This window comes from Saccostrea cucullata, unplaced genomic scaffold, assembly GCF_032062105.1.
Source record: "Saccostrea cucullata isolate Sc308-1 unplaced genomic scaffold, CSIRO_AGI_Scuc_v1 ctg8147, whole genome shotgun sequence".
NCBI classification, from domain to species: domain Eukaryota; kingdom Metazoa; phylum Mollusca; class Bivalvia; order Ostreida; family Ostreidae; genus Saccostrea; species Saccostrea cuccullata.
In genome coordinates this window covers 16,998-28,059 of record NW_026927177.1, presented here as the reverse complement: position 1 = coordinate 28,059, position 11,062 = coordinate 16,998, and the positions used below count along the sequence as shown (strand labels likewise).

General features: G+C 34.1%; 1 protein-coding gene and 1 long non-coding RNA gene across 2 annotated transcripts; both read right to left on the bottom strand.

The window, feature by feature from the left end:
• Positions 1–463: 463 nt before the first annotated feature.
• LOC134273667 (uncharacterized) lies at positions 464–1,118 on the bottom strand. Its single transcript, XR_009993466.1, has 2 exons — positions 1,027–1,118; positions 464–704 (listed from the first exon to the last, which is right to left on the bottom strand). It is a non-coding gene; the product is annotated as an uncharacterized LOC134273667 (long non-coding RNA).
• A 3,529-nt stretch (positions 1,119–4,647) lies between these two features.
• On the bottom strand, positions 4,648–5,082 carry LOC134273668 (nematocyst expressed protein 3-like). The gene has a single exon (XM_062755858.1). It carries the CDS (start codon positions 5,080–5,082, stop codon positions 4,648–4,650), a length of 435 nt encoding a protein of 144 aa, XP_062611842.1.
• Positions 5,083–11,062: the final 5,980 nt, after the last annotated feature.

Genomic DNA, 11,062 nt, shown 5'->3' with positions numbered 1-11,062 from the left:
ACATTGATAATCAACGTTGATTAAATGTTGAAAAAAGGGCACACAAAATTGAATAAACTTTGAATCAACGTTGTTTCCTATGTTGATTCAATATTGATTTTATGTTAGATTTTGAAAATTTGTATCAACGTTAGTCAGAATATTGAATCAACATTGATAATCAACGTTGATTAAATGTTGAAAAAAGGGCACACAAAATTGAATAAACTTTGAATCAACGTTGTTTCCTATGTTGATTCAATATTGATTTTATGTTAGATTTTGAAAATTTGTATCAACGTTGAATTGTTAACATTGAATCAACATTGATAATCAACGTTGATTGTATGTTGAAAACAGTTGATTCAACATTTATTCAATTAATTATTTTGGAAATGGGGGGGGGGGGGGTCATATAGTAATAATATGGAATTATTGATAATATTGTATATGTACCATGTAAGGATAAAAGAAAGCCCAAACATACATTTAAATTGGTTTAATCTAATCTGTTATCAAAATCTTCATGAAATATTTATTTTATCATTAAGAAGAGGCCCATGGGCTCAGATAAGCTACATGTATAAATGAAAGTTCCATCATTAAGAGTCGGCATAATGTCATTTTCTACGGCCACAATCCTTTCTCCGGGGCCCATTTGAGATAATTTTCCAAAGCTTCCACAACCTGTTTTTCCGTTGTATTGTATATGCTCATCATGACTTCTAAAAAAACATGAAATATAAAACCCCAAAAATAAATGAATTTCTATTAATTCATTACAGCAAAAAGATGAAAGGATTTTTCAATAAAACAACCAAGAAATTGTGTATACATTGTTTAAATCCAATATGATCACCTAATTACCTTTGATCAATTTGAAGAAATTAGTAGATCCAAAGGCATGTTTTCTTTCCCGAGATATTCATATAAATTATCAGATTATAAGACATAACTTTGTTCGTCATACATCTGTGACTAATTCAACTTTCCAAATTAAAAAATGCAAGTTGCATTCATAAATTCATTTAAAATCCTCAAACTTACCGCATTAATTCGTTAATCTTCCCTTTTTAGATAGTCTCTGGATACACATGTGCTCCTCTGTTTACCCGAAGAGATGTCAAATTAGTTCGAACAAAAAATGATCGCATTATTAGATAAGACATACGCTTACTGTTTCGAATACGCATTGTAAAAACATGATGCATAATCTTGTACGTAAATCGTGTATATTGTCATCGCGGTAAAACGTGTAATGCTGAATAATTGCACAAAATATTAAACTGGCAAAAAAAAAAAAAAAAAAAAAAAAAAAAAAACAAGTCGGACAGGCACGGATCCAGTTAAAATCTTTTTTTTATTGGGTAGAAGGGTTCACCCAAGTAAAATAAAAATCTAAACCAGACATGCACAAAGGACAAGATAGGGTAACAGCCGATTTTTTTTATATAAAAATCAGAACACTGAAAAAACTGTGATAGTTTGTAGTTAAGAAGTTAAAATGATGCTTACTTTAAGACAAGCACTAATTTTGATTCAAAGGCTACATGGAAGCCGCTAAAGGGTTCAGAAATAGGACATTTTCCCGAATTTCCTCAATTCTGGTGGATTTTCATCATATTTTGGGTGCATTTCTCTTCGAAAAACATAGAGCACACGCTTGCCTATCTGAGATTTTTACATATATACTGCATCTGATATCAGAGTATAAAATATATAAATTTGGTAGATAGACAAGCGTGTGCTCTATGTTTTCCGAAAGAAAATGTGCTGTAAAATTAGTGAAAATTCGCAAAAAAATGAGAAATTTCGAAAATTGACCTATTTCCTGACCTCACTGCGACCTCTGTGCATTCTTAATCTTAAAACCAGTACTCATTTTGTGGCAGGGGTGAAAACAGGTTTTCATGAATAAACTGTTGGATCATTCTGAAAGACACCCAAAATCAGGGGCCAAAAACTAGTCTTACCCTATCTTGTCCTTTGTTGACAAGCAAAATTTAGATAAATATAAGAGGCAGTACAATCGTAGTGGCAGGACAAGAAGAAATTTACTTACGGGAGACTTTGAGTGACTCTGAGTGAATCAATTTATATTATTATATGATTTAATAATTACCATCTCTCTGATTGGCTGAGATCCAACTATGTTAGGAAAAAATTACGTTGTATTGACCTGTACGTAACGTTCCAGGTCAATACAAGAATTTACTTCCTCTACATTGATCTAAAAATAGATTTGGGAATTCCAAATTGATATAAATTGTATTAGAAAGCTATTTAAACGACTATGATTTTTATTTTCATGTGGACAAAACATAAGCGAATAAAGATTTTAGGTGAGGGTGGTAGGAGGGGATGCAGGGACCCCCCTCCAACACTTTTACTGGAAAAACATTTTTTTTTACTTTTTGCTGTCAGTTTTCCCTGATAATACTCCTACCTTTCGAAATCTATCCTACAAAAAAACTGACATTATATATTTCTTTTATGGCTACTAAAATTGATTTTTCAAGAAAAAAATTGACACGACTGTTAAGGTTATGAAAATCTAATTCTGCTACTCTCTTGTATTTGGCTAGGACTTAATAAAATGCAAACAAGTAATGAGCTGTATCATTTTATCAGTGAATCATACAATGAAACAATCATTGCTGTTTTGAGGACAAAACAATGATTTAGCCATCTTCGAAGTACATATTCATATTCATTTCAATGCCTTGCCTGTCTAATATACATACCTTTACTGTGTCACATGTCCTAAAGGGCCTGTTGAACACCAGGCACCCATGGTCCTCCTTGTAACGGAAGTGATGAGAAGCAATGGGAGGTAATATATAATACAAAGTCTTTCTGTCAATTTTTTTTGTTCGCTTCTGATAGGCTGATCCATTTCTGAAATAACGTGCTTTTTGGGGCCCTACAAACTTTCTTAATGATGCATGCTAGAAACTGCAATTATTGTGACATATTTGCCTTTGGAGAGTGGAGGGTGAGGGGTTATGTCCTAGCTGAGCAAGCTTCCTTCACCTCCTTTTCATTTCTATGCTTGTGTTAAAGATAAATATGTATATTTGTCACCAATTTATTACAAAACATGCAAGAATGCAGGGCATTCATGTTTTGAATTGCTTGAATTCTGTTCATATTTCTTCGAATAAATCTGTATTTTTCTCATCCAAAATATATTTGTTTGTAAATTTGAAAATTGAAAATGTGGAAAATCTGTCACCAATTGAGCAAGTCTGGGATATTCTTGGTTGTCGTTTAAGGGGTCCCAACCTTCTGATATAAATTTCACTTAAAAAAAAATAAATTTTGTGATATTGATTTTCATAAACTAGCATAACATTAAAGCCACATGGAAAAAAGTTTGCATTATTATAGCGCTGGTTATTTTTTTTCAGAAATGATATTTATGTTAGATCATGATATGAAGAAATTGAACACAGGGAACAAAAAAATGGATATGGAAATAACAAACATTACTCATCTCAACGTCCATGAAACAATATACAAAATAAGAGCAGAGCAAACACGGACCTCCGAAACATCAGAGGTGGGATCAGGTGCCATTACATTTCCTGGTAGACCGGCGCAGCTGCCTAGGCTAAAAGACGGGTGGACGAAGAGGTTGCCTGACTGGGTTTTCATCATTCATCCGTCGTCCACGTAGTTTTCCCCAAAAGTAGAATATTTAAAAAAAAAATACCTGTTTTAAAATCCCTCATAATCGCAGCATCAAACCAAGTAAAGGATTGGGACTCGATGCCAATTCTTGGTTGTTTAAACTTTCTTCGAATGGCACAAGTAATGACATAGGAGGACGAAAGAAACAAAAGAGTTGTCACACCAATGCATTATCCATATATTCATGGTTTGTCTAAAAATACGAAAGAAAGAAATATAAAAAATTAAATGCTAGTTATTCCTGGAAGAGAAATTTAGAATGTAATTAATTACAAATTGAGCATATTTTACTTCAATGATATAAAATAATAACTGAATGTGATTGCAATTGATTCAACCGTCCTTGTAATGTTCTGGGAGGATGGTCGAAGGTCTCTGAGGTCCAGGTGGTGTGATGTTTGTTTTGAAAAATTAGGGTTAATTGAAATAATTCTTTTGAGAAAAATCTCAGAAAATCTTTGAAATAAAAAAAAAATCCTCGAAAATTGAGTCTTTTATAAAAAGGAAGGAAAAAAATCGAAATATATATACCTGTCATTTCACTCCATCGATTTGTATGGTTGTTTACGAGTTTCTTTCGATTTCAGTGCATTTCACAATTGAGTGGTGGACAATGAATCTTTCGAGATGTTCAAACTTCATCAAATTGAGTTATCCGCCTAGTTTACCGATGATGGCAATCATAATGCATTCGATGAGAAAAAAAAAATAATTTATGATGAACGAAGTGAAAAAAAGAAGGAAATCTTTTGAAGTTGAAATGAAAAAAAGCTAAAAGTATGGAGATATGCATAGTAAATGGAGTCTTCCGCTATGCGGAGTAATAGTTCATACTATAAATGAACAAAAAGAAAATTCAACTGCCCTTGTGAAAGATTGACTATTATTACAGGTTTTTGTTATAGTATCTGCACTAACGATTGAACGCAATAATTAACTTTAAATCACAGAACCATTTGCTTCACTATTCCCCAATTAAAACACATGGTTTTGACCATTGCCTGAGGAGATGTACGTTTCTACAGAGAAAGCTGTTGTAAAACCTGTGGGGAGGGTAATTAAGGGAGCTGCTGAAGGATTGAGTGATGAAGCTGCACTCGGGATGGGTGCTGGAAATGACGGAACTGATGCAGAAGGAGTTGATGAAGCTGCAGTCGAATCGGGTGCTGGAATTGACTGGACTGATGCAGGACCTTCGAAGGGTACATGTACATGGTGCATTGTAATAGTTGATGGAGCTGATGCAGGACTTTGAAAGGGTACATGGTGCATTGTTATAGGGTAAATAGGTGACGAAGCTGCTGGAGGACTTGGTACGGGAACTGGGTGAGGAATTGATGAAGATGCTGTTGGGATGGGTGCTTGAATTGTAGGGGAACTAACTGATGGAGCACTGGTTGCATTGGCCATTTTATGCCTAAATGCATAAGAAGTTGACCTTGAGTATTTTTCCCTTTGCCATTGCAACTAGTGCCCCATATGAGTCCGTAACATTATGAATCAGTACCCTTTTGTTTGAGCTGAAAAGGTTTTTTTTTAAATCAGCACATTGATGGAATTTAATTGTCAAAACTTTAAGCATGATTTTGATTGGATGCGAGTGGGAAGCGGTATTAACAAGTTTTGAAATTTTGTTTTTCTTATTTTGCTGTCGGATCGTTTTGAATTTGGTTTGCCAGATAGGGTCCGAGTGCTCGACAGCTTTTAATTTCTGATACAAATGTTCCTTACTTTGCTATGTAAGATCCTGGAACAGTAGAACACATGGATAAAAGTATTAGAGGATATAGTGCTCTCCCCTGAAGAAGATGAGAGAGCTGGGAGTTTGATTTGGAACAGGGGAGGAGCTTGCAGTTGGACGTTTCATAGATGCTGTGGCAGGAGAAGATGTAGAGCAATGAGGAGGAGGAAAAGAGGGAGATGTAGGGCAAGGAAAAGGAGAAAATGCAGTGACAGGAGGAGGTGAAAACATGACAAGATGGAACATAATGGCCGTGCTGTGGGTAGCAGCGGCCAATCTTCATCCTTGCTGATGGTCAGGGTAGATGTCTTGGCAGTAGGTGATGAAAGGAGAGCAGTCCTATATAGTAGATGGAGGAGATGCTGGTGGTGAGGCTGAGACTACTGGAGGTGGGGAGACGTCTACATGGTGATTGGCCCTCTCGATGTTTTGTGATGGTACCCTGCCGGCTGCGGTGAAGCCCATCTTTGCTGAGTAGTTGTCATTCAATTTCCCAATGCTTCAAGAACGTAGTGTGGCCAGCATAATGCAGTTGATGGAGTTTTGTAGACAGGCTGGCTGGCCCTCGAGTTGAAGTCCATGAGGAAAGCAGGTATCGGCAGGCCCGTGGAAAATCGTTCTCTGCTCTTGGTAGCACACCGGACAGGAGGATATAGGCAGACGGGTTGGTGAGGGCCTAGAACTCCCTCAGCATGGTTCACACGGAAATCGGTTAAGTGACTTCTGCCAATATTTTAGTCAAGTCAGTCATTAGAAATGAGGGGAAAACATTATTTTTAATCCTATACACAGAAGACGAAATCAGTGACATAGAAACTTTATGTTGCAGAGGACAGACAAAATAGTTGTTTACAAAACTTACAAAACTCTGTATGTACTCACATTTGATAGATTAAAGATTTTTAAAGAGATTGTGTTGCGGAAAAGTATATGTTTATTGTAAAAATCAAGACTTTTTCTCTCCCTAAGTTAGCGTATTCTGTTTCTTGACCTACATGTTTGATACAACTAGATTTTTATGCATAATTTAATAAAACGGATGAATAAACAAACAATGTTTTGTTTAAAGTTAAACTACATATATTTCCGTTCCCCGGTATAACAATTTTGTGTTTTGAACATGTTATTTATTATTTTTCGACACTTTCTTCTGTGCCCGTTCGAATTTCCTCGTCTTGTTAACAAACTTTTGTGCTCGAGAAATGAGGTAAATAAAAATGAAAAGTAATTTATTTTTTTTTTTAATTGAAAACAAAGGTGTAGACGAATCAGTTTTGCATGTTTGTGATTTTTAAAAAAATATATATTTTTTAAATAAGAGTTATCGTTCTTGAATTTCGTGCGTTGCATTAAGGGAAGGAAAACCCTTGTTAGGGGTATACCCCTGTTTGGGGGTATACCCCCGTTTGAGGGTTCGACTAGACTGATTAAAGCTATATATGGCGTATCTGAGTTAAAAAATAAAAATACAAGATTAAGCAGAGATTTACACGATATTTGTTGTTTACATTCAAATTAAAATTTTCATCTATCTTGAATTTGAATATTCTCACGTTTCTGTTACTTAAATTTACTTTAAACTATGTCTGACATTTATTTACGAGTCGGAAATAATTAAGTTATTGTTTAAAATTCTGCGAAATCTTTGAAATGCAATTTATTTAAATTGTGTTATTTACAGGAAAGTCTTCTGTTAAGATAAAATAACAAAACAAATAGAAAGATCTTTTTTATTTTAGATAGTCAGAACTTGTCCAAAATACGCCATATATCACTTTAAACAACAGTTTGATCTTTTAAAAAAAGATTCTGTATCTGTATCTGTACTTTGAAGTAATCTATGTAGGCTTTTATGCAACGCTTATAGAATAGAATATGTTATGAACAATTATAGCAACATTATTTTGATGTTTCAGTGTGTGTATACGTATGTTAGGTAGAATGTTCTATCGTCATGATCAATGTCCTACGGACCCGGTTGAGGGCTTGTACTGAGACACAGTTAGATTATTCTAACTATATGTATGTGTGAATAAATAAAATGTAAAGCAGTACTTAATTGCGGGAAAATAAAAAAAAGAGTATATGTATACATTACAAATATGTAAAATAGAACAAGAGTGCAATTATTTTTTTTGAAAAATACAAGTTCTAAAAAAAATTGTAGAATTGTGCAGGCAGTGTGCGTCTCAGAAGCAGTTTGGGCCAAGGAGCGTGAATGTAGATTTTGAAGAGGATATAGGTAACTCAATTTTAATACCGAGACAATCTATAAAATTTATTTGATCACACAAACATTCCATTACATATTGTTTATTGCATTTAGATAGCGTAAACACATTAAAAAATGTAAGCTCCCAAGTGACCAATATATAGGATTCTCTATTTTTTTCACAGAATATAACGCAAATATGCCAAAACTTACTATTTTTTTCTTTCAGGGATCATTCATTGTTGTCAATATAGTAGTAGTAGTCTTTTTTTCCTCCAGTAATTTAAAATAAATGGGTTAAAATGAATTCACGGGTGTTTTGTCCTACCCTAACAAGCAGGGATTTCACTCTCCCTCTGTAGTCCCACTCATTTCTGTGAAATGCATCTTTTTAATGTCCCTTTATGGTACTCTTCTATGTTCTTCTATCCATCGTTTGAGGATAAGCACAAAGACTATATGCAATGATATACATTGTGAAGCTTTGTCTTTGATATAATGCCTAAAACTGAATCGCAGGTCTCCTTCCACATCTTCGATTTATAGGCGTGAGGTGAAGTCTTTCTTATTCGGTCATTTTTTCCGTAGCTCTCTTCTGAATAAAAATAATTCTTCTGCCCATGTGGGTTTGCTAGTTCATGCGACACATTATGGTCAAAGCCAAGCAGTAGTGCCTCAGTGTCCGTTAAATTTTTGTACAGCTTTACAAGTACCCCCGTCCTTCATCAAACAGCTCCTGAAAAGCAATTTTTGAATGGTTTTATCATAACAAAAATTGCACTAAAAATAAGAATATACAAATGTAACATATGCGATTAATTTGTACTGGTCAGCTCAGCGTAAATAACTTGGCGGAGATAGCACACGTGGGCGCGATCATACAGAAGCAGGTTAAGAGGTAAACAAATAAAAAAAGTTGAACTTTAACCTGGCCAGTTCCAAGAAATGAATCGTTTATTAGGAAAGGCATCTGGTTAGGAGGAAGGAGCGACCAATAACATTGAAGTGACCAGAGGTCAAATATTTGGATAAATTAATTACAGAAAACAATATTTAAAGATTATGCAAAAGATCGGCAATTATTTTTAAAGTGCATTAAAAGTTTAAAAAGTATTCAAGTTCAGAATAATAGTAATTAAAATTCAAATCAAAATATAAAGTAATTATTGCAAATTTCGATCGAGTTACAAATATGGAGATGGAAATCTACAAACGTAAACCTGGTATGAAATGAACGGCCAGGATAGACAAGATTTCAGTGGAAAGCTGAATCTTGACTGCCTTGGTTGTATTTCATACAGGTGAGATAATTTTCTAAACTTGCGCGGTTTTTGTTAAATGATTTAAAATTTTCACATGGCTTAATTTATTTACAGATAACATTTTTTTTATATTAGAACTAATACTGTTTAGTATAATGTTTAGTATATTGTGTGAAATGATTTATTGTAATCATAAAGATTACAAATAGATTGTTTTATTAAATAAAGAGTGGAAAGCTGAATCTTGACTGCCTTGGTTGTATTTCATACAGGTTGGGTAACATCTCCACTCCCCAACCATGGCGGCGGCTCAGGTCCAGAAAGAAAATGGCAATGAATTAAAAATAAATATAATAAAAGAAACAAACTGAGATGATATCATTCCGGTACCTCCACAGGCCAAGCGAGAGTTCAGAATATCGGTACCTCTCACCTTATAATAATGAAAATCGAAAAATTCAATTATTTAATTTTTTATTTTATACAATATGGTGGAGAAATGGGGTCAGATTCAGAAAGAGGGAAAGCCTTTGACAGTTCTCTAAGTCAACCCACCAGACGAGGATTAGTGCACGATCCCGCTGGATTTTCGGACAGAGGACTCGAGTAGGCGAGACTTGGACCAGAGCCGTCAAACGATCTACGAGGCCAAGAGAACTTAAAAATATTAACACTCTCTGGGTAGGACCAATTATAGGACTAACACGTTTTGACAAACTTTTGCCGACCGTGCGTTTAATAAAACAGACGAAACGAACTATAAACGAACTAAAGAAATCCTAATTGTGCGAACAGGACATGGTAACTATACTACCAATCCGTACTTTGGTGACCATAAACACGAACAATTTTATATATTTGGATAACTACAGTGGTTCCGTGCCGAAGCCCTTGCTTCCGATTCTAAGAGCATTATCCAGTTGTTGGACAGTTTATTTGTGTCCTATGAATAAGACTTTGAAAAAAAAATGACAGTACAGGTAGGACAGTATATATATATATATATATTTTTAAAAATGCATACCTTTGTTATGCAAGATTTTTTTTTACGACGATGGTTTTTAGAATATTGTCATATTGTTGAAATTATTTTTTACATGGGCAATGTTTTATAATTTACCTGATATAACAATTGTTGACGCTTATGAAAAAATATTAAAAAAAATGCTTGCAATATAAAAAGTACTCGTCAGGTTGAATGTATGATACAAATCAAGAGAATAAATCTAATGGGATGGGTCTTGAACCATAGAAGGGGACCCCGTTGACCATTTGTGTACCTTAAACAAGTTTCACATAAATAAATGCTAAATGGGATGGGTCTTGCACCATAAAAGGGGACCCCGTTGACCATGCATTTGTGTACGTTAAACAATTTTCACAGAAATAAATCCAATAAATGGGAATTTTAAGGGCCTTTAAATATAGCAAAGAGAAACCCTTATACCATTATTGGGGTTAAAAGTTAAGTCGGGACTTTATAATAGTCTACCAAACAAGGGGTTTGGAGAGAAATATATATTTTGAAGGGAAAATGATCGTAGTGGAAGGTTATGTACCTAGATATTTTACATTCTTCCGAATAGCTCGAGAATCATTTCTCCTTTCATAAATAATAATGACTTAACCTTTAAAGATTTTTTTTCAAAGCAGAAAGATCGAGTATGCGTCAAATATAGGACTATATGTGTATGTATTTTACAGGGATAATGTCTTGTAATAAAAGTGTTTATCATGCGGCACTGTGTAAATTATTTTTGTCAAATGTGAACAGGGGATACATTTAACAACCAAATGATATTTTTGTGAAAAGTGTCTTAATCCATACAATGAGAATGATTATGTTCCATGAATTGTCAAAGCATTAATTTTGTTTTTGTGAAGCGAGCTTTGTAACATTTTTTTCGTCACTACTGTGTTTTTCTGCTAAAAAAAAAAAACAAAAAAAAAAAAACGTGCCACCACTGCCCAGAGGAAAGAGCAACCAAGAACATTGTACATAGTATTTTTCGTGTAAATTGTGTTTTTATATATTGTAATTTTGTTAGAAAGTGTATTTTTAATTATATACATGTACCTGTGTGTTTGAATTCAAATTATATAATATGTAGTTATAAATGTTTAGGTACTTCCTTTGTAAAAGCCATCTGAAAGGTAATTTTTAATAAATTTGTA